This window comes from Diceros bicornis, chromosome 17 (genome assembly GCF_020826845.1).
Source record: "Diceros bicornis minor isolate mBicDic1 chromosome 17, mDicBic1.mat.cur, whole genome shotgun sequence".
Taxonomy (NCBI): Eukaryota; Metazoa; Chordata; class Mammalia; order Perissodactyla; family Rhinocerotidae; genus Diceros; species Diceros bicornis.
In genome coordinates this window covers 23641120-23666188 of record NC_080756.1, presented here as the reverse complement: position 1 = coordinate 23666188, position 25069 = coordinate 23641120, and the positions used below count along the sequence as shown (strand labels likewise).

Below are 25069 nucleotides of genomic sequence, written 5' to 3'. Positions count from 1 at the left end.
TTTTAACTTCCAAGAATTCTACCAAAATATTTACAGGTGAAATTATATGATATCTGACAATTGCTTTAAAATAATCTGGGAGAGGGTTGTGAAGATCATTAATTGTGGTATAGATGAAATAAAATTGACCATGTGTTGATATTTGCTGATGGGTACTATTGTACTAGTCTTTCTACTTTTGCATATGGATTTGGAATTTTACATCGTAAAAGTTATTTTTAATTTTCCAAGGTTTAATTTCTTTTTTTTGAAAAAAATTTCCTTGAATTGCATTGTGGTTAGAGAATGTGCCCTATACAATATTTAATCTTAACTTTATTGTGGTTTTCTGTGTGAAATGATATATGATCATATAGTCACACTTATTAAGCTTTTTAATTGAACAGTGCCATTTAAAATAATTTCTAGGGGGCCAGCCTGGTGGCGTAGCGGTTAAGTTCGTGTGCTCCGCTTCGACGGCCAGGGGTTAGCGGATTCAGATCCCCGCACTGACCGATGCATTGCTCGTCAAACCATGCTGTGGTAGCGTCCCATATAAAGTAGAGGAAGATGGGCACGGATGTTAGCCCAGGGCCAATCTTCCTCAACAAAAAGGGGAAGATTGACAACAGAGTTAGCTCAGGGCTAATCTTCCTCACACACACACACACACACACACGAAAATAATAGTAATAATAATTTCTATATTATATGCCAACTTTTCATATTTGCTTCCATCCTCTAAGTCTTTGTCTTATGGCATAGAATCCACCACAAAATAAATCAATGCCAAGTTGAAGAAAAAGAAGCTATAACTCACCCCACCTGAATCTGTTCCTAATGTTAAACTAGGAAACCTAGTTTTCTGTGGTTGCCTGATGAGAGAATTACTGCCATCTGGATTCCAATATTTTACCAGTCTTGAGTTAAATAGGTAGTGTACTAGGCAGATTACTGTAAAAGCTCAGTAAATACTTGTTTGAGTAATATATTAACTATTCAAAGTGATGTCACTGACTTTGAGAAGAAAGAGAGAAATGTGTAGTCTAGCATTTGTAGTTTAAAGAGTGAACACAATGTATCTGTTAGTGTATAAGCTCAAGGTCAGGATAATTAAATCTGAAGACTTATTAGACTTTGAAATGTAACTTTATATTTTAGCTGCTTTCTCTTGTCTGTTAATACTTTTTAGTTTTTAGAGGTATAACTCTTTGAAAAACCAAAAAAACACTGTGTGCTTATTTGTTGAGAGGGACAAGAGATCAGAACTGGGTGCCAAAACCTTAATTGAACTAAGAAAGGTTCAATCTCAGTTGGAAATATTTAATTATGACAGTGAGAACAAGTACTGGCCCTCACACCAGGGGAAATAAAAATTACAAAAATTATAACAATTTGCCTAAACCATAAAATTGGAGGAATAGGGTTAGAATATGCCAAGGGACCAGAAGTCATATATTTGTCAAATCTTATGAAAATTTGAATTATAAAGAGTTTTATGTATATAATAATATATACTATTTATTATGGGTATATAGTACTTGTGGTATTGTCAGCCTCTCCATGTTACTTATGCTCCCTTTTGGGTATTCTGGGAGGTAAAAGATCATATTTATGGTCATTCTTTACTAATGATGTTGTTTTCTCCCCCAGCTGTAATAAAAACCACAAATTTTAAATCTGTTCCCAATTATTAGTAACAAATATGTAAAGAGCATCTTAAATATTATTAGTGTAAGATTTTGATTTTAAAATTGTCTTCATTGTTATTTTGATTATATATAGATAAAAATTATTTAATAAAGATTATTTATCTTTAGTTTATTTTTAACCGTTCCACAATGAGTTCAATCAATTCTGAAAGACCATACTCTCTAAAATACCTCTATCAATACGATTGCCTGAATGATTTTTTCTGATGTAGGTAATCTCTTATTTGCCCGAAATATGTCACATAGTTTTTGAACAGCTATTTGAGTCTAAATTTATATATACTCTTCTTTTGATGATATCTGCATTAGATATTCAAAAAGAATAGGCTTGATTTATTTACCTATTTAAGTCCATTGTAGTTCTTTACTGGAGAGAGCCTGCTTCTTTTTAATCATCCTTTTGTTTTGTTTTGTTTTATGTTTTCAGAGAGTAACTTCTCTCTGCTTGGGGACATCCCCAGGATCAGGGTGAAGTGTGTGCAGCTGCATACTCTCCTCAGTGTTCAAGAGTTTTATCTGTGCATATGTCTCTGCTTTAGTATGCTGTATCTCCAACAGTAAAGAAAAGTGTTGGATTCACTAGCTGTCAAGCTACTGGCTAGGAAAGAGTTGTTGGCTAAAATTGAGCTTACATGGAGAATTTGGAAGGAATGGAAAGGAGCAGTTCATTCTTTTCCATGCTCAAAGATGTGAAATTATTGTGCCTTATGAAGTTGGAAGGAGAAAATGAGGAATGGTAACAATTTTCCATGTGATTAGTTTTTATATTTGTAAAATTATAGTTCCATTCATCCCACTTTGAAAGTTAAGGTTTGGTACAAATAACAAAATAATACTTCCGAGATCATCCTGTATGTTCATTGGTAACCCCCTCCCTCATCTCAGCTGTCTGTAACTAAAAAAGCAAAGGGATGGCTGGGTGGCTGCAGGACTTTGCAAATAGACGGTAATGGACTTCGTACCTGCATGGATCAGGAATGGTAGAAGGATTGATTTGTGAAACAATCACATCTAGAAGTTTTCTAGGATAAATGTAAGTCGTTGTATTAATCAGCTTAACTTGTTATTTGTGAAGTACAATAACAAGTTCGTTAGTCACAGTGTTGTGTTTGACAAGGGTTTGACTAATTGTTTCCTCATTTTAAAATCGTACTTGAAAATCTTATTATAAACTGGTAGGTGAATTTGGAAATTTAATTCTAATTAATTTGGGAAGATTGATCATACCCAGTAATGGTGATACAGTGGAAGATATAGAAACTATCTTCTAAATTGGTCAAAATGTATTAGGCACATCACTTTTGGATGAGAATTTGGCCGTATTGCTAGTTATAAATGAGCATATCATTTCCAATGTCTATCTAGAGAAAAATATTCAAACAGGTGCACAGATTAAACTTATTGCTGCATGATTTGTAGAGATCTAGTTAAATTATGATGTATCAATAGGATCAAATATTATACAGCTGTTAAAAAAACTGAGGTAGTACTTTGCTTAGACATGCTCTAAAATACGTTGTTAAATAAAAATATACATAGAAGGGGCCAGCTCAGTGGTGTAGTGGTTCAATTCGCACGCTCTGCTTCTGGGGCCTGGAGTTTGCGGGTTCACATCCCGGGCATGGACTGACACACCACTCATTAAGCCATGCTGTGGTGGTGTCCTGCATACAAAATAGAGGAAGATTGGCGTGGATGTTAGCTCAGGGCCAATCTTCCTTACAAAAAACAAATAAATAAAATACGCTGAAGTATGTACTTGAACCTGTGGTTATGTCTGGTGAGTGAGATTGGGGAGGTCAAGGGTTAGAGAATCTTCTCATTTTCACTTGGTTTTTACAACGACCACGTGTAATTTTTTTTAATCAGTAAATAAATTGTATTGCCATTTACCTACATGTAGTTGTCCTTTGATATTCCCTACTTCTTATATTTTTATTTGAGTGGTGGTATGGTCTTTTCTGAGAATATAAAAAACACTTTTTTAGAATTATTACATTGTTTGTCTGTAGTATTACTGCTGAAATGACTGTTCCACTACTATAAGAGGTTTGTAGTATCTTATTATTTTTTTTTTATTTAAAGCCTCTAGAAAAGGAAAACAGATAGATGTGGTAGGAGTTAAAAAATAAGATGTAAGTTTATTTTTAAATCTCTGCTGTGCTGTTTTTCTATTTCAGTTACCTAGAAAAGTACGAGAAAGTTCATCATTTTGGGGAGGATGATGATGAGGTACCACCAGGCAATCCAAAGCCACAGCTTCCTATTGGTGCAATTCCATCTTCCTACAATTACCAGCAACACAGTGTGTCAGGTAAATATCTTTGGAAATTAACAAGGCATAGGTCCACAGTTTGGAATTAGGAAAGTAGACATTATCCAATGAATTAGTCCCTTACTTTGCACATGAAAACCCTTAAAGCCTTGGGGTAGTGCAGCTTTCAAAGGTCAACATCTAATTGGTATCAGGGCCCTTTCTGTCATAGGCTGCATAAGATTTTTAGTTGTAGGAATTTTCAGAGTTACAAATACCTATACTTCCAAGTGAAGTTTTTTTCTTATTTGTTTGGCTAATGATCAGTTTAACCTGAATAGTCACTAAAATGAGAAGAGGAAGTTTCTGTTAGGATTAGAGAAGCCACGAGTGCTCAGATAGCATCTACTAATTTTCTACAATTAGTGGAATTTCCAGCACCAGAATTCCTCAGAAATGTTTCTAACTATTTGGCTATTTTCCTGCCATGGTATGAAGAATAAGATTTTTTTTCATTTAAGTCTCCTTGTAATGATTATAGAGGAATCTGCAGCTAAAAAGAACGGGACTCAAATTGGAAATAATCAGGTTGAGTCTAATAAAGAGGTTCTTGAGGCAGAGTAGATAGGGGTTCCAGTGTTTAGTGGTTCTGGGGGTTGGGACTGCATTGACTAGGAAGAGAGCTCTGAAGAGATAAGCATCTCTTTTCTTCAGTCACTAACATTTGGCCTAAAAAAGAGGAGGTATGTCTTGGAGAACAAGGGTTATATTCTTTATAAAATATACATTTATCTTGATATTTGTTATTCTTCATTGTTACTAGTCCCAATGTCTTATAGGTAATCTTTAGATTTAAGTTCTCTCATTTGTGCCAGTATCACTAATTTTCTTTTGTTTTATTTTTCCATTGTCTATTTTCAAAGTTTCTTTCATGTTGAATTTGACTCCGTATTTCTTCCCCAATCAGTAATAACTGAAGAAACAGACTCTCCTAGAATCTGTGCTCTTCATTAGAAGAGGCTTCACGTGATGCTTTTGTATAATTGGGGTGGTGGTGGTGGTGAGTGCAAACCAAACTTAGCTTTATTTTTAATGAGCAGTTATTACCTCAAGAACCAAGGTTAAAGGAGAACATTTTAAGTCACCATATAGAAGATCTTGCTAATAGTTTAAGCTGATAAAATAAAATGGAGTGACTTGGTAAGTGATATGTTCCCTGTTCCTAAAAAGGGCTAATGACTGTAATCTAATTCAAGGATGTTATAGAGGGTATTCCTACAATTGAATGAGACATTCTACTAATGACCTTTAAGACCATTTTCAACTTTATAACTCTGTGTGATTCCTATATTACAGTAACAGCAGAATTGTCCATTCTTATAGTTGAAATAGAGTTTGGTGTCTGCTATTACAGCCCCCCAAACTGACCCATTTCTACGTTTGAACCTATTTACAATGAAATTTTTCTGGATCTGTTTTTTTTCCTCCTCCTCTAATTAAAACTGATTTACTTCAAGAAACAAGATGTGAAATATTTCTGGTATTTCAGAAGCCTAATGAAGTCATTGATAGAGCTACACAAGTCAAGGGAATGAGAGAATTGCTTAACCTGGTGTTATAATAACTCCTTTCTGATGCTGTCATATGTCTTTCTGTTTTTAAGGAGAAGCTTAGCAGTTATGTAACGTATGTACCATGCTTATCAAAATCAGGTTTGGGGACTCATAAAAGGAAAGAAACTAGAAATTGCTGGGGAACATCAAACTGCTGTATATCTAATTCAAACTGAAAAGAGGTACTATTTCAGGGCAGCATTTATGAATTTGAAGGTGCTTTTTACTCTTCTAGAAGGAGCCATAGCGACATTATGACAGTGTTCTAAAAATTAACATGATTATCAACATACAAAACAAATCCCTTACTGATGATTCTTTTCAAGTGTCTTAAAGGAAAATATAGTAAGCTTCATAGCTGTCACTTTGTGTGTGTGTGTGTGTTTTAAATAAACACCAAAATAGAATAACACAGTGGCAGTTTAAAAGCCTTGAGGAAATTTTGGTTAGAACTTTAAAAGATTCATGTCTACGTCTTTGATCATACAGCCTTACTCTCCTTGTAGGTTTGAATAAATGTATTTGGATAACTGTATTTATCTCGAGATACTTAAACATTGTAGATATTAGGAAAAGCTAATCTAAAACAATATTTTGAAAGGTAATATAATAAATTTCAATTGGCAGTAGCTCCAGGACATTTGGTATGAAGTGCAGTTCTACTCATAATTGTCATAATAGAATATTGTACATTGATAGAATGTGGGACCAAGTTTTCTTTTAAGGATATTGACTCTTTTTGCCCAATGACTTTAAGTGGCAAAAATACTGAACAGATTTTCCTTTGAACTTGAGGATTATTAAACATTGGCATCAATATAGGGTGGTTTTGCCATTTATTTGCATAGTTTTTTGTTCTTTTCCTTGCAATAAATACCTAATCTTTGGTTTCCTTCTTTTTCTATTCTTTTTTCCTTGGTATTGATTTGGATGCAATAAGTTTTACAGGACTATAGGGTAGATTATTAAGGACGTTTTGTTCATCTTCTCTTACATTTTTAAATTAAAATTTTAATTAATTTTTAAATTAAAATAAAATTTTAAAAATTTATTTGCAGTATCTTTAGTAGAAAAATTGTGAAAGACACAATTGACAAATGAAAATTCATTGAAATTAATAGAATTGTAGAATTTTAGAGCTAGCCAGGATTTTAGTGGTCATTTAATTGAATCCAGTCATTTTGATAAAAGGAGGCCAAGCACCCCGTCCATTTGCATTTTTGGTGCTTAAATTTGGACAGATTTCGTACAGGAAGATTTTTTTAGCTTTATCAGTTGTATTGGAACAAAGATTTTCCTTTAAATGTTCCATATTCTAACAGACATTTGGACTACAACAATCACTGCCAGTATCAATGGAGAGAATGTGTTGTATAATTCCTGCAATGTAAACAGCACTCCAGGAACAATTCTCCCTTTCCTCTAAACTGAAAATAGAGTAGTGATTGTCTCAGATTCAATTAAGTTTGTCAGCAGTGATCTGTTTGCATAAACTTTGAGTCAAGAATGTTGAAAATAAATTTCCAGTCCTATTCCGATCATAAAATTGTAGCTGTTTAATCATGTCTCCTTGGGGGAAGGGAAGGGAGGTTCTTAAAGTCTTGTAAGCATTTTCTCTTACATTATCTCAGGAATCTTTACCAAGCCTGGTATAATTAAAGGACTTTTCATAATTATCATATTTATTCATTTTATTTTCATTGGAGATGTCTTTGGCAAAGTCATTCAGGTAAGGATGTATTGAATTGAGTATCTGATGGCATCTGTCATTCTTCAGTAGCAAATAGAACAATTCTAAGATCATATTGAAAGCACATAAACAAGACTGTGACAGACGTTGAATGTGGGTTCCAAGTTTTTTTGTTTTGAAGAGATTTGCCCGAAAGTTTTGTAGAATCTAAAAACTATTGCTGAGACTTGCCTTCTCATGATCAATTCCAGTGTGCGGTATAGAAGTATCAAAGTCTATTCCTATTATTCACAGAAATTTTGTTACTTTTTCTCCAGATATTTAGTTTATGTTATTTATGAGAAATTTCATTGACGATAAAAAATAAACAATACACTATTCTTTAGCCTTAAATATTGTAAAGAATCTGTGTCATAGTCATTTATAACTATATTGTGAAACTTCATCATTATATTATTGGAGAAATTCCTAGAATATTTTAGAATTGAAGAGGTGCCTCCTCAAATGTCTACATTGAGAAATGAAGAAATTTCTTACGTACGTGATTTTTTCTGTGGCATGTTGTGACAGTAGATTCCTACTTGCATTCCATTTAGTGAGGTTTTTCAAAAAACTTTTTTTAATCCAAATGTTTCTGAAATGTTTTATCTAGAATTTTTCTAACTCTTGTTTTCTTGCCTCTTCCTGTAAAACTAGTTATATCTGTACATGAAAAATGTACTTGCAGTGTGTCTCAGGGCATAGCTTCCAAGGCCTAAACTCCCCCAATTAAGAATCAGTATTTCTAGAAATATAACATTTTCTTATATGTATATATTATGATTATATAATATATAGTGTGTGTAAGCCCATCTTCCCTATCTTCAAAGTTTTGAAAGTGTTTTAAATTAAGTCTCCTAGAAAAACTCTTAGTTACCTTGGGTTGGGAAAAGATTTCTTAGGACACAAAAGCATTAACTACAAAGGTAAAAATTTATAAATCAGACTTCCTGAAAATTAAAACTTCTGCTCTTTGAAGACACTGTTCAGAAAATGAAAAGAGAAGCAACTTTCTGGAAGAAAATATTTACAAAACAAGTATTAGATAAATGACTCATTTGGAATACTTAAAACTGACAATATTAAGTGCTGACAAGGGTGCAGAGCAACAAGGACTCTGTACATTGCTGGTAGAAAGGCAAGAAAGGTTACAGCTACTTTGGAAAACAGTTTCACAATTTCTTATAGAGTTAAACATACATTTATGTATGACTCAGCAGTCCAAGAGAAATGAAAAACTATGTCTGCACTAAGTCCTGTAGGTGAGTGTTTATAGCAACTGTATTTATATAAAGTGCCAAAAACTGGAAATAGTCCAAATGTCCCTCAAATAGGGAATGGATAAACAAATTGTGTTATATCCATGCTATAGCAATTAAAAGACCAAACTGCTGATACATACATCAACATGGATATTAACCTCAAAAGCATTTTGCTAAATGAAAGATAGATACAAAAGGCTACATACTGTATGAGTCCGTTTGTTTGGCAATTTGAAATAAAGCAAAGCTATAAAAACAGAAAGTAGATCAGTGGTTGTCTGTGGGTAGAGGCGGGGATTGACTACAAAGGAGCATAAAGAAACTTTTTGGGGTGATGGAAATACTCTATATGTCTTCATTGTGGTTGTGGTTAAAAGACTGTATTTGTCAAAACTCAGAACTATAGAACTACAAAAGCATGAATTTTACTGTGTTAATTATATTGCAATCAATCTGACCTAAAAAAGTAATAATTCTACAATTAAGTAAAGAAGGTAGGCAGTGTGTCTAAGAACACGATATTGTTAAAAATTTCAAAGGAACCAGTCTCCCTGGCTTATAGCATATAAAAATCAAAATAAGTCTCTTGAAATACAAGAGTTAAAAGTATAGATTAGGAAATTAAAATAATGATACAATAATAATTTGGCAATGATATCAAAGAAGTATGTACATTTTTTGTACTTTACTACTTTTTGACGATTGTAATTTTAACTTAAGAAATTTAGAAAGTTAAACTCTTTAAAACTTCTATTCAGTTTATATTTTATAAAAGAAAACAAGCTTTTGTCCTGTATTCAGAAGATATTAACCATAACAGTTTCTAATCCTTGGTGTACTTAAGGTGTTTTTATTTTTATCTTTGTTAGATTATCTGCGTCAAAGTTATGGTCTATCTATGGACTTCAATTCGCCAAATGATTATAATAAATTGGTGCTTTCACTATTATCTGGACTCCCAAATGAAGTGGACTTTGCTATTAATGTATGCACTCTCCTATCAAATGAAAGCAAACACGTCATGCAACTTGAAAAAGACCCTAAAATCATCACTTTATTACTTGCTAATGCCGGAGTGTTTGACGACAGTAAGTTTTAAGCTGAACATATTGTATGATCATTCTATGAGGGTGTTATAGATTTTTTTTAAGGAGAAAAGTACTTTTTATTAGTCAATATAATAGCATTATTTATTTGTTTTTGTTATATTAAATCTATTATTTAAAATAATGAATGTTTGGAATTTTTTAACCTTAAATATTTGAATAGTAATTTAGTCTCACTAGAGCTTTTGAAATAAAAATCTTAATTTTTTCTTAGAGTAATATATGGGTTTCTGGATTTGAGAAGATTGCTATGATACAAAATTCTAAGAGAAAACTAGGACCTGGAGGAAGTTGTTTTTCTGTAGTATATTTCTGCTAGAGTGTGGTTATAATTCTTTACTAAACAATTTAGATCAATGCATTTGAAAATTTGCTGCCTAAATAATCAAAATAAGATTTATCAAATATTTCATATCCTTTTTACTTGTAGGATTTGTAGTTGTAGGTTTTTATAAGTCAAATTCTTTATTTTCTATGAAATTATCTCTTGTTAAATCTAGGTTACTCTTCAGACCAAATTGCTCAGTTCTCTAATTATAGTTTAATAGGGATTAGAAAATATAGGGCCGGCCCCGTGGCTTAGCGGTTAAGTGCGTGTGCTCCGATGCTGGCAGCCCGGGTTCGGATCCCGGGCGTGCACCGACGCACCGCTTCTCCGGCCATGCTGAGGCTGCGTCCCACATACAGCAACTAGAAGGATGTGCAACTATGACATACAACTATCTACTGGGGCTTTGGGGGGAAAATAAATAAATAAAAATTAAAAAAATATATATATATATATACTTTGCAGTCTTTTCCTGCCCCTAGTTTTTCTTTTTAAAATATCTGTCAGCTAACTGTCGTTGATACAAAATTTTTTCTTGCTTCTCTATCCTCCTCCTACCCGACACCATTGTAACTTCTTTATCCAGAAGTATATTTCCTATTAAAGGATAAAGTTTTGACATATATTAAAATTATTTTATCATATAGGAAACTATACATATAGCACAGTAGACACAGTCTGAGAATTTCTTATAATATTTTATAGATTCCTGACTTTTTATCTTTAAATAGCAACATGTTTGCAAATGAGTTCATTTTTCTGCAATTTGATTTGGGTCAAGTAGTGTACTTTTCAAATATAATTTTATTTGAGATTATCTAAGTAGGATTCCTTAAAATTTGACATGTGCTTATTTTGTATGAAAACAAACTTTAAATTACTTTTAAAAAAAGTGAAAATTAGTTTCTTAACCATGCCTGAAGCTATTCTTGGTCACATGGAGGAGGAACAAAGATCAGTACTTCGTAGTTTGTCTCATAACTTTGATGATGTAAACTGGGTGAATTTCTATCTCACTTTCATGTTCTTTGGTTCCTACTATTTTATTTTGATCTTTTAAGACATCTCTTTCAGCATTTAATATAGAATGGAGTTTAAAATTTTCACATTTTTTAGAAACTTTAAAATGAAGTTTTTCTAAAGAATAAATATTCTTAAACTGGATTAATTTTAGTGAAGTCTTACCATTGAATCATTGAATAAGGATTACATGTATAGGGCCGGCCCCATGGCTTAGCGGTTAAGTGCGTGCGCTATGCTACTGGCAGCCCGGGTTCGGATCCCGGGCGCGCAGCAACACACCGTTTCTCTGGCCATGTTGAGGCCGCGTCCCACATACAGCAACTAGAAGGATGTGCAGCTGTGACGTACAACTATCTACTGGGGCTTTGGGGAAAAAAAAGGAGGAGGATTGGCAATAGATGTTAGCTCAGAGCCGGTCTTCCTCAGCAAAAGGAGGAGATTAGCATGGATGTTAGCTCAGGGCTGATCTTCCTCACAAAAAAAAAAAAGAATAGGATTACATGTATATATATGATAGAAGTAATCTTACCAGTTTTGGTGCACTGAGTCATGACATTCTTTAGACCCAGTTTATCTTCTTGCATTCTTTAGGCACTTTTATTTATCTAAAAGACTAAAGTATTATGGAGCATAGCAATATATAAGAATAATAATTTAGCAAGTGCTATTTAAGGAATGTTTCTATCATTCCAACAAAGTTGAGAGTTCCAGAATACATAGGGACTTTATGAAGACTCTATACTTAAAATGATGGTATTTTACATTATGAAAATAATTTCTTTGAGTTTGAGGATTATGAATATATTTGATTTGGTTAGGCTTTTGAGAGGTTTTGATTTATTTTTTAGGGCATGGAATTTTAATTGAGAGATAAATGTGGATGCCACTTCCTTTGAAAGTGTGGAATGTTTATACATTTTGTGTGTTTGAAGAAGTATAATAAAAATTCCATGTGACAAAAATTTTAATTTTTCCATCTTATATTTCCATCCAGTATTCTTTTCCCAGTGAAGTTTTTCTTTATAAGATTTTTTCAGGACAAACAAACAAAACCTTGTCTCTCTTTAGTGGTATGTGGGCTTCATTTGTCTAGTTAAGCTGCTGCTTATATGTAAGTTTGATATTTTATGAAATTCTTCTTTAGGTCACTATAGTTAATTTATTTATTAAAAACTTTCACATCTGTTCCTTATATTGATTTCCTTATGACTCTAATATCAATATTAAAATTCCTTGATAAATATAATTTATGTTAAAATGTTTCTGTTCCACACCCTTTTTAATACTTTTCCAATGAAAATTCTTATTCTACCCTAAGTGCTTTACAAACCTTATTTTATTAAGTAAATATTAAGTCTATACTAAAGGCATAGAAAGACTGTAAAGATTCAGTAAATCTCGTACAACAGAAAATATATCCATTTGTTATGCTTGTCACAACACATCCATTCAAGAGGCTTACTTTTGTTTTTTTTAAAGAATTACATTAATAAAACTAGTTTTTCTGTTAACAGTTGCCACTGTATAATCTTCTTTCTGCATTCTAAGAGCAGTAGCTTTCATTACAGAATTAATCTGATTATTGATGAAAGTATTTACCTAATTTCTAAAGGGAGATGCATCTTGTGTTACAGCTTTGACGTTTGCATCATACTGCTTTACTGTCTGGCCCCATAACTGAATATGAGGTAGCAACATAAAGGAGAAAAAAATGATAACAACATTTGCCTGTATGCCTTAACCTTTGCTGTAGGTGGTGGGAGCAGGGGTTATTAAGAAGCAGCTTTTGACTTTCCTCCTAAAACAACTTTATCAAGAAACACAAACAAGCTAAAGGCCTAAGAATGTCTCTTAAAGGAGATTTCATTTATGGGAATTATTTCCAAAGAATGCCTTGCCCTATATTATTTGAAATATGAATTACACGATTATTTTTGAAATTAATATGAAGATTTAAAATTATAACAATCTGGTGATCTAATAGCAATAGCATCAGTTTGACTTTGTAATATTTTTCTTCTCTACAAATGAAGACTAATGCAGAGTAACTCTTCGTTTTATTTCTTATTGTCTACATAACTATTATGAAAGTGAGTTGTGTATTTTTATTTTGTAGAGACTTAAATTTCCTAATTTAAAAAATTGTATTTTAAAAGAGATTATCATGACTGTCCGTCATGTACTATGAAATAATTTTTAGTGAACAAGAGAACTTAAAATGTATTTTTACTGTTTTTCTAAATCTTTAATGAATTAAGTAAAATAAATAATTTCATTTTACTGAATATACTATTTATTCTTTTAGCTTTAGGATCCTTTTCTACTGTATTTGGAGAAGAATGGAAGGAGAAGACTGATAGAGATTTTGTTAAGGTAATTCACATAAATTAAAATATTGAATCATTGAATTATATGTAGCCAAGGGCCAAGGATCAGTGGTTGCTCGTTTTATATACATGATAGTACCTATACTTTAATATTTAACACAATACATAAAGATACCTATTTATAAGTTGTGATGAAGTTTCATAAAAAAATCTTTCAGAATGGCTAATCAACAGTAATAAAGTTCTTATTTTATTATACATTCATTTCTGAAAATAATAAATCTATAACAAAAGCAGTAAATCTGAGAATACCCAGATTCTGAGCAGCAGTCTGGGTAATTTTCTTAGGGTTGTTTTTCAGTTCACTTACTGACTCTTCAGCTGTGTCTTAATATGCCACTTAACTCATTTGAGTCTTATTTTAGTGATTGTGATTTAAGTTCTAGAAATTTTCTTTGTATTTTTTCAAATTTGCCCTTTTTGACCTTCTCCTTTTATGCTTTTAATAATTTTAAAAGTATGTATGTATTTTAAATATCTTTTTATTAATATAATTTAGGTTATGTATAAATTAAGTATATAATATATAAATACAAATATATATTATATATAACATAGAAATTAAAAAATATGTACACATACAAACACATCTGTTAACTCTAGTATCTAAGCCTCTTGCAACTCTAATTCTACTCACTCTGACTCATGGTGGATCATTCTTTTGTGTTTTATAATGTTGGTTTATGAATCAGACTTATTTCTCTGGGATTTTTGTACGGATTGGGTGGAGAGTTTGTTTCTCTACTTCTGTGTTACATTTGCCAATCACTTGAAAGGAAATACTGGTCAGAATGAGTTTATATTAATTTCTTTATTTGAGAGTTTCCGATGACTCTGATAGTAAAACCAAACCCATGGGAGCTATGGAGCGGAGTAGTGGTTAAAATATTTAGAGGATTGTTTTTAACTCAAAGCTTAAGTAGAGGCAGTCAGTCTCTTTTATCTCCCTTTGAGGGTATTAGACCTTCAGATTTCTCACCATGATAGGGAGTTGTATTTCTTATTCCTCACTTCACAAACTGACCCAAAGTCCTATATCCTGTCCTTAACTCCACCCATTAGAAGCCAAGCATCATGGTCGTAGCTAGGCAGATAATTTCCTTAACTCCAGAAAATTGGTGATTAAAGTGTAAGATGCACAAAATGTCTATTTATACATGCAATCACAATGGGGAGTGGAGCTCGTCAGTATAATCACTAATCACCGGCATTCAAGAACACACAAATATGTTGAAGATGATTAGATGATCACTTCTGTTGCATGTTTTCACTTATTTCTGCTCTTTGTATTTCTTTCTGTATGCTATGTTCTTTGGGTTTAATTTGCTGCACTTTTTCTAACTTCTTGAGCTGGTGCTTACATCATTGTTTTTTGTTTTTATTTTTTCTAATACATACATTCTAATACATACATTTAAAACTATAAAATTCCCTCTAAGTACACATTTAACTTTATTATTCCAATTTTGATATTTCATGTTTTCATTATAACTCAGTTTAAAATATCTTCTAATTTTCTTTGTGACTACTTCTTTGATACATGCATTATTTAAAAGGGAATTTTCTTAATTTCTAAAAACATAGAAATTTTTTCTAGTTTCCCTTTTCTTATTAATATCTAACTGAATTTCACTATGTTCAGAGAGGACATACTCTATAATTTTAAACCTTGGACGTATTTTCACCCTTTATTTGGTAACCTAGCATTGATCAGATTTTATAAACACTCCATGTGTATTTGAAAATAGTATATATTCTGAAGTTGTGGGTATAAATTTCTATATATGTCAAGTTAGGCCAGCATGGTTAATCATGATATTCATATTTCCACATCAGTATTGGTTTGTTTTTTCTGTTTATTTCTTCATTTATGGAGAGAGGCATGTTAAAAACACCTAGTTTGATTGTGAGTGTGACTCTTTCTCCTTATAGTTGTATAATATTGTGTTTTCATTTTGAGTCCATGTTATTTAGTGCACACAAATACAGTTGTAATATTTTTCTGGTCAATTGAACGTATAATAAAGTGTCCTTTTTACTTCTAAGTATACTTTTTTTTTTTGTCTTATATCAGTATAATTACATCAGCTTCTGTTTGGGTGGTGTTTATATGGTTCATATTTTACTTGCAACTTTTCTTATCCTTATATTTTAGATGATTTTTTTTGTAAACAACGTATATTTGGGCTTTTTTTTTCCAGTGTGAAAAATTTTGTTTTTAAATTAGTGCATTTATTCCATTTACATTAAATGTGATTTTGATATAATTGTGTTTAAATTTACCCTATTTTGAATTGGTCTCTCTATGTCCTATCTGTTCGGCTTTGTTTTTTTCCCTTTCTCCTGTCTTATTTTTTTTTTAATTGATTTCACTGAGTATTGTTTATTACTCAGTTTTCCAACCACTTAGTTTTACACTTTTTCTGTTCTCTCATTGATTACACTGGAGATTATAATTTTAGTCCTTCCTAGTTTCTTAGATAATGCAGGGACAACAGAACAACTCCATCTCCATTTACTTACTTTTGATTTATGTGCTACTTTTGTTATGCATTACTTGGCTCTTTTTCAGGCTTCTGAAAACAGAATCTTAGACCATTGGTTTTAAACTTTTCTTCTTATCTAAGATTAGTGTATAAAGCTATAAATTCCCTCTATAAACTGCTGTAGCTGCATCCCACAAATTTTATGTTGTATTTTCATCATCATTTAGTTCAAGATATTTTCTTATTTCCCTTGTGATTTCCTCTTTGATTCATGGGTTATATAGAAGTGTGCTGTTTAATTTCTGACTGTTCTTTTTCAAACTAGCTTTTATTGTCAGTCTTACTGTCATTATTATTACTGAGTTTTAATCACATTTCATTGTTGTCAGAGAAGATATTCTATATGATTTCAGTCCTTTTAAACTTATCAAGACTTGTTTTATGCTTCAGCATATGGTCTTTCTTGGTGAATATTTCATGCACACTTGAGAGAATGTGTGTTCTACTGTTGTTGGATGTACTGTTTATTGATAACAATTAAGTCAAGGTGGTTGATAGTGTTGTTTAAGATTTCTGTATCATTACTGCTTTTCTATATAATTGTTCTATGATTTCCTGAGAGATGAGTGTTGGAATTATCATCTATAATTATGAATGTTTATATCCCCTTTCAGTTATGTCAGTTTTTGCTTCATGTATTTTGAACCTCCATTATTAGTTTGCGTATACATTTAGGATTATTATATTTTCTTGATGATTTAGCTTTTATCATTATGAAACATTCCCCCTGACCTATGGTAATAGCCCTTGTTCTGAAGTTTCTTGTCTGATGTTATGTATCTACACCAGTTTTCTTATGATTAATGTTTTCATGATGTATCTTTTTCCGTCCTTATGCTTTTCATCTATGCTTTTATATGTAGTGTTTCTTATAGACAGCTTATAGTGAGTCTTGCTTCCCCCTTACCTCAGAGTGCCTTTTCTGCAATTTCTTCCTTTTCATCAACGTGTTCAGACCGTTTATACTTTATGAAACTATTGATATGTTTGAGTTTTGGCTCTCAGCTTTTATTTTCCTGAAAATTTTATTTCGCCTTTATGTTTGAAGATTTTTTTTGCTGGATATAAAATTGTATGTTTTAGGGTGTTATCTGAGTACTTTAAAGGTAACATTTCATTGCCATCTGATTTGCATTGTTACTAACAAGAAGTCAGTTTCATTCTTATTGTTTTTCTGTGTATAGTGTTTTCTCTGACTGCTTTTAAGGTGTTCTCTTTATCATTGATTTTTAATGTGTTTTGTTGTGATTTTCTTTGCTTTTCTTGCTTGGGGTTTATTTAGCTTCTTGGTTTGGTATTTTTCGTGAAATTTGGAAAGTGTTTATTCTTTCTCTTCCAATTTTCCTGAAACTATGTTTATACATATGTTAGACCACGATACTGTTCCACAGGCCACTCTGGCTCTGTTCATTGTTTTTAGACCTTTTTTTCTTTCTCTGTACTTCATTGTGGATAGTTTCTGTTGTTATGTTTTTAGTTTCTCTTCTCCAGGTAAGCCCATTTAGTCATATTTTTCATCTCAGATAATATGTTTTTCAGGTTTAGCAATTCCATTTGATTCTCTCTTATATTGTCTCATGTTTCCCCTGATTAGTTCGTATTTTCCTTTAAATCCTTGAGCATATTTAATAATAGTTGTTTTAAAGTCCTTGTCTTCTGATTCCATTATCTTTATTATTTCTGGATCTATTTTTGTTGAAATTGATTTTTGTCTTAGTTACGAGTCATGTTTCTTACATTCTTTGTACATCTAGTAATTTTTTATTAGATATGGATATTGAGGGTGTTACGTTACTTGGTGTCTGGATTTTAGTGTCTTTCAAGAATGTTGAACTTTGTTCTGGCATACTTTTTAATTGATATATGGATGATCTTGATCCTTTAGAATGTTGTTTTTAAGCTTTGTTATGACTGATATAGATTAGCCTTTACTCTAGGACTAATTTATCTCTACTCCTGAGGCGTGGCCATTTTTGGATTTCTACTAAAGTAGCTGGATATATAATAAGTTTTCTCTGTTTTGGTAATTGTTCAGTTACAGGCATACCTTGGAGATATTGCAGGTTCAGTTCCAGGCCACTGCAATAAAGCAAATATTGCAATACAGTGAGTTACAGAAATTGTTTTGGTTTCCCAATGTATATAAAAGTTATGTTTACGCTATACTGTAGTCTATTAAATACGCAATAGCATTATGTCTAAAAAAAATGTACATACCTTAATTAAAAATTACTTTATTGATAAAAAATGCTATCCGTCATCTAAGCCTTCAGAAAGTCGTAATCTTTTTGCTGGTGGAGGGTCTTGTAAAAAACCGTAGTATCTGTAAGGCACAATAAAAGTGAAGCAAGGTATGCCTATATAGCTCCTCAGCAGTTGTTCTGTTTAATTTTTTGCCTGGTGTTTTGGAGTTTGACTATAAACACGCATAGTTTAGTACTTAGCTATGGTATCCTCTAGATTCACGGAGCTCTTTCTCTTCCCTGCCCCTCCTTTTTTGCAAATTTGCTCTCAAATTCTAGCTGGTTGGCCTTGCTGACCTCTGATCAGTCTCCTCAGCTTAGCAAATCCCTGTGATCTCTTGGGTTTATTGTCCCTGTTTCATAGCATAGAAAGAGTGTCCATGTAAAAAATGGGGCAATCATTGGGCTCATCTTGTTTGTTTCCCATCTTTCAGTTATTACAATTTTGCATTGCTTGTTGTCCAGTCTCTGAAAACAATTGTTTAATACGTATTGGTTTATGATACAATGACTGCTGCAGTATGAGAGACTCCATTATGGCCTGAGCAAAAGTTTCTTCCAAGTATTTTTCCTAGATTTTAATTTTATATATATTTTTACCCTATAAGACATTTTTAAAGTATTTTATTCATTCAATATTTTTTTTGGTTTAAACCACATCAATTTTTTCATGCATTTTTCTTTAGTGCAGGTTTGCAGATGATGATTTGTCTCTGTTTTCATTTGTCAGAAATGTTATTTCACCTTCATTCCTGAAGAGACATTTCACTGTATAAAGATTCTAGTTTGGCTGATATTTTCTTCCATCACTTTGAAAATATCCCATTGTCTTCTAGATTCCATTTTTTCTTTTACAAAGTTTGCTGTCGTTTTAGTTGTCCTTTTCAAGGTTATCTGTCTTTTTTTTTCTCTTTGTGTTTAAGAGTTTTTTCTTTGTGTTTACTTGCCAGGAATTTTGTGATGTTTCTACACGTTTTTATTTATCTTTCTTGGAGTTTACAGTGCTTCTTACATCTGTGGGTTGACATCTTTCAATTATTTTAGAAAATTCTCTGCTCTGTCTCTTCAAATACTGTTTCTACCCCTTCTCTCTCCTTCCTCAGGAACTCCAATTATTTTTATGTTAGAACTTTTCACTGTGTGCCCTGTGTCTTGCATGGTTTTTTACTATTCATCCTTTTGTCTCTTTATGCTTCCAACTTGATATTTTCTTCTGCTGTCACTTCCAGTTAACTAATTCTTTCTTGAATTGTATCTAATCAGTTGTTAAATCCATCTATTGAGTTCTTATTTTCAGTTCTAAAATTTCTATTTAGTTCTTTCTTATAGTTTCCATTTACTTGCCAAAATTTTCCATCTTATCTTTTATTTCTTTATTATCCATGATCATTTTAAATTCCATGTCTGATATCTTTATTATTTGAATTCCCTGTGGCCCTTTTTTCTTGCTTATTGAACGTTGTCCTTTTTCTTCATATATCTAGTTCATTTTTATTGTTACCAAACATTTTTTACCATGAGTTTTTTGTGCAGTGGGTCCTCTTGGTGGTGGATCTTTTCTCAGATTAGTGACTTTAAATGCAAAAGAACCTTAATTCCAAAAAATAAAGTACAACTATTGAAATACACATACCAGAATGTTTAGAAATAAAAAGTGAACTAATAGCCCATGTACTTCTTTATTAGTACAAAAGTAACAAGATAATACATTTAAATGGCATAGACAACTAGAAGTTAAAGTTCATTTTGTATCGGTATATCGGTATAAAGGCATTTGTTTCTTAGCCTGAAAAAGAACATTAAACAGTGGATTTTGACTTATCTCCTCTCACATATGGATCAAAAAACAGGCACGGAATAGTGGAAAGCAACTTAAATATCTGGGTTACCAATTTGGGTACACATAACTTCACCGCTTACTGTTTGATTTTTTTCTAGATGTAGATTTACTTAGTAACTAGCCAGCTATGTCTCAGGAGTGTCTGTAAACAGGAATACAGTCATGTGCCGCATAACGATGTTTAGCTCAACAATGGACTGTGTAAACAATGATGGTCCCATAAGATTATAGTGGAGCTGACAAATTTCTATTGCCTAGTGACGTCGTAGCCATTGTAACGTCATAGCGCAATGCATTATTTACGTGTTTGTATTGATGCTGGTGTAAAAAAACCTACTGCACTGTCAGTCATATAAAAGTATAGCACATACAGTTATGTATAGTACATAATACTTGATGATAACAAACGACTATTTTACTGGTTTATGTATTTACTATACTATACTTTTTATTGTTATTTGAGAATATACTCTTTTTACTTATTAAAAAAAAGTTTACTGTAAAACAGTATGCTATGTTACACCAGCAGCAGCCTCATACATCTCATGTGTATCGTGTTTCTTAATTGCATCGTTTTCTCTTGTGCTTGATTTAATCTCCTGTTGTTTTGTTTATCATGGCCCTAAGCGTACAACATCCAGTGCTGATGTTACCAGTAAGAGGCCACGTTGAGTGATTGACCTGGAATTGAAATTAAGTGATTAAGGACTACGGAGGTGGAAAATTAGTGATGATTATTGCTCGCCAGTCAGGCATGTCCCATTCAACCATAGCTACGATCTTGAAGAACAAGAACAAAGTGACAAAAGCTGTTAAAGGATCTGCTTCATTGAACACAACAAGACTATCCAAAATTCAAGAAGGGCCAAATCAGACATCAAGAAACTTCTAATGACCTGGATTGAAGACCACACACAGAATCGTATCCTTCTCAGCACTGTGACGATCACAACCAAAGCAAAAGTTTGTTTGCGATGTTGGAAGAAAAGGCTGGACCTGACTATGGTGTTGAATTTACTGCTAGCTCTGGGTAGTTTCAACGATTCAAGAATCATTATTCGTTACATTATGTAAAAGCGAGTGGTGAGTCTGCGAGTGCTGATATGAAGCCAGCTGAAGAATTTTTGGAAACTCTAGATAAGCTGATGGTGGAGAAAAATTACTTGCCAGAGCAAATATTCAACATGGATGAAACCTCCCTATTCTGGAAACAGATTCCTGAAAGGACTTTCATCCTTAAGGAAGCCCAGTCAGTGTTAGGTTTCAAGGCTTTTTAAGGACAGGATCACAGTCTTGCTTGGGGACAGTGTTGCAGGCTACAAATTGAAACCTCTTGTGATCTGGCATAGTGAGAACCCCAGGCCCTTCAGGCATATCAGTAAGCACACACTGCCAGTGTACTACAGGAGCAATAAGAAGTCATGGATGACCCAACCCTTCTTCCAAGATGCTCTCCTGAATTGCTATGCCAGCGAAATGGAGAAGTTCTGTTTGGAGAATGACATACCTTTCAAGATTTTGCTTAATGTTAATAATGCTCCTGGACATCCTCCTTTAATAGGTGATCTTCGTCCCAATATCAAAGCAATATCAAACACCCCCTCTTTGATCCAACCAGTGGATCAAGGAGTTATAGCAGCTTTTAAGGCCTACTCCCCGTGGAGGACCTTTGCCCAGACTATTGCTACAACTAGGAAGACACTGATCCAATTCTGGAAGGATTACAGCATCTGTGACTACATCAGGAACCTTGCTTGGGCTTGGGATGATATCACTGGGGAGTGTATGAATGGCATTTGGAAGAAGATACTCAAGAGATTCGTCTATGACTTCAAAGGATTTGCCAAAGATGAGGAGGTTGTAAAAATAAACAAGGCTGTGGTTGAGATGGCAAACAACTTTAACCTGGGTGTGGATGGGGATGACATTGAGGAGCTCCTAGAGGTGATTCCTGAGGAATTGACTAGTGAGGAGTTGTTAGAACTGGAACAGGAACATTTAGCTGAAGAAGAGGCAAGAGAAAAGTAAACTGCAGGAGAAGAAAAAGAAGAATCCCCAGGAAAATTCACAGTGAAGGGTTTAGCAGAAGCTTTTGCAGACCTCAGTAAGCTTCTTAAAAAGTTTGAAAACAGGGACCCCAACACTGAAACTGTTTCATTAATAGAGAGGAATGTCCATGGTGCATTATCTGCTTATAAGCAAATCTATGGTGAAAAAAAGAAACAAACCAAGCAAACTACCATGGACATATTTCTGAAAAGAGTAACACCAAGTCAAGAAGAGCCTCAGGCAGGTCCTTCAGGAGGTATTCCAGAAGAAGGCATTAGAGATGCCTTCATAGGAGATGACAGCTCCATGTGTGTTATTGCCCCTAAGACCTTCCAGTGGGACAAGATGTGGAGGTGGAAGACAGTGCTATTGATGATCGTGACCCTGTGTAGGCCTCAGCTAATGTGTGTGTTTGTGTCTTAGTTTTTAACAAAAAGGTTTAAGAAGCAAAAAAATAAAATAAAAATTTTTTAAATAGAAAAAAGGTTATAGAATAAAGATATAAAGAAAAAATATTTTTGTACATCTGTACAATGTGTTTGTGTTTTAAACTAAGTGTTATTACAAGAGTCAAAAAGTTAAAAAAAATTTAAAAGTTTATAATGTAAAAAAGTTACAGTAAGCTAAGGTTAATTTATTATTGAAGAAAGAAAGATATTTTTTAATAAATTTAGTGTAGCCTAAGTGTACAGTGTTTATAAAGTCTACAATAGTGTGCAATAATGTCCTAGGCCTTCACATTCACTCACCATTCACTCACTCACTGACTCACCCAGAGCAACTTCCAGACTTGCAAATTCCATTCATGGTAAGTGCCCTATACAGATGTACCATTGTTTGTCTTTTATACTGTATTTTTACTGCACCTTTTCTATGTTTAGATATGTTTAAATACAAAAATACTTACCATTGTGTTACAGTTGCCTACAGTATTCAGTACAGTAACATGCTGTATAGATTTGTAGCCTAGGAGCAATAGGCTATACCATATAGCCTAGGTGTGTAGTAGGCTATACCATCTAGGTTTGTGTAAGTCCACTCTATGATGTTCGCACAACAACAAAATTGCCTAATAACACATTTCTCAGAATGTATCCCCGTCGTTAAGCAACACATAACTGTACTGTGCTTGTGCACAGTTTACTAATGGGATTAATGACTATTATAATTTCTCAGTACTAATGAGCGTAAACACTCTTTCTAGATATTTTCCATAGCTGTAAAGTGATCTGAAAATATCTGTGATGCATATTGGTGACAGTGTCACAGATACTATTAATATTACGGTGGTTTCTTGTCTAACATTCACAGTTGGAGAAAATGCTAAGCAAATGCTAAATTTTAGTTAGAGGTTAATGAACATAAAGATGCCATTTTTTTCTCCCTATTCAAGTTCATAGATGCCCTGATTTCTTTCATAGACCTTTTAGGGATCTGTGGACCCCAGACTAAGAACCCTTGTCCATAATAATAGTTTATTGTATAAGTACCTTAAACTATAGAAAATGAAGCATTTATGTCAAAGAATTAAATATATAGACTATAATGATATCTACATGAACTAAAAAAAAGTATGAATATTATAGTTTTATAGTATGTGTGACTTTTTAAAGTAATAAAATAGTTGTTTCAGATTGTCAGAATTAAGCATAATGATTTCTCATTACAGTTTTGGAAAGATATTGTTGACGATAATGAAGTACGTGACCTCATTTCTGACAGAAACAAGTCTCATGGTAAGTCAGTGAGAAAAAATTTTAAGTAACTTTGAAATATCAGTAGTAATAAATGAAATAGCATTTTAAGTAAAATATGTATTTTCTGTTGTAGAAGGTACATCGGGAGAATGGATTTGGGAATCTTTATTTCATCCACCTCGAAAGCTGGGCATTAATGATATTGAAGGACAACGGGTACTTCAGATTGCAGTGATTTTGCGAAATCTTTCCTTTGAGGAGGGCAATGTTAAGCTCTTGGCAGCTAATCGTACCTGTCTTCGTTTCCTGTTACTTTCTGCACATAGTCATTTTATTTCTCTAAGGCAATTAGGCCTTGACACGTTAGGAAATATTGCAGCTGAGGTAAGCATGTTAACAGTAACTTAAAAAGTTGTTATAGTTAGCAACAATATTTACTGTAAAATTTTAGGATGTGGCATTATTATATTTGCCATATTTACAATATTAAATGCTTATATATAGTTTTTGCCTAAAGGGGTATTATAGAAGTATCACACATTTTTGTGGAAAAAAAGAAATATTTGAAATGATGCTCCAAATTTAGTGATGTTTGTTCTCACAGTAATAACATTCAAAGTTATGCAAGGTTGTTCTGTTCATTTTTATTAAATTTGAAATATACAGCACTGGAAGAAGCCTACCTCAACAATAATGTCCTCTTTTTTCCAGCTTTTATTGGACCCTGTTGATTTCAAAACTACTCATCTGATGTTTCATACTGTTACAAAATGCCTAATGTCAAGGGATAGATTTTTAAAGATGAGGGGTAAGTGCCCGCTTCAGTTTCTCATTGTCTAAAGTACGTAAACTTTTTATCATCTGCTGAAAAACAAATACATGTTTGTGTGTGTATGCTTTTCAGGCATGGAAATTTTGGGAAATCTTTGCAAAGCAGAAGATAATGGTGTTTTGATTTGTGAATATGTCGATCAGGACTCATACAGAGAGATCATTTGTCATCTCACTTTACCTGATGTGCTGCTCGTAATCTCAACACTCGAGGTGCTATATATGCTCACAGAAATGGGAGATGTAGCTTGCACAAAGATTGCAAAAGTAGAAAAGAGCATAGGTAAGACCAAACCAAAGAAACATTTATTCCCTTTATTGTGGAAAAAGTATTTATTGTGGTGCTATACAAAGTCACAATTGATATTTGGGGTTTATTGTTTATTTTGGGGAGTCCTTATACTTTCAGAGACATTTGTTTGCATTATTCTTTCTGCCTGTTTTAGATGAGCAAGAAAATTCTATCATTT

The 25069-nt window shown here is 32.9% G+C and overlaps 1 protein-coding gene across 1 annotated transcript in view; it reads left to right on the top strand.

Moving 5' to 3' along the window:
- The window catches only part of ARID2 (AT-rich interaction domain 2), a 156074-nt gene that overhangs the window by 74762 nt on the left and 56243 nt on the right, over positions 1 to 25069 (top strand). Inside the window, exons 4-10 of the mRNA XM_058558442.1 lie at positions 3872 to 4005; positions 9419 to 9637; positions 13312 to 13379; positions 23741 to 23807; positions 23902 to 24152; positions 24480 to 24576; positions 24673 to 24882. Coding sequence (XP_058414425.1) covers positions 3872 to 4005; positions 9419 to 9637; positions 13312 to 13379; positions 23741 to 23807; positions 23902 to 24152; positions 24480 to 24576; positions 24673 to 24882 — 1046 coding nt within the window. The remainder of the gene's footprint in view (positions 1 to 3871; positions 4006 to 9418; positions 9638 to 13311; positions 13380 to 23740; positions 23808 to 23901; positions 24153 to 24479; positions 24577 to 24672; positions 24883 to 25069) is intronic.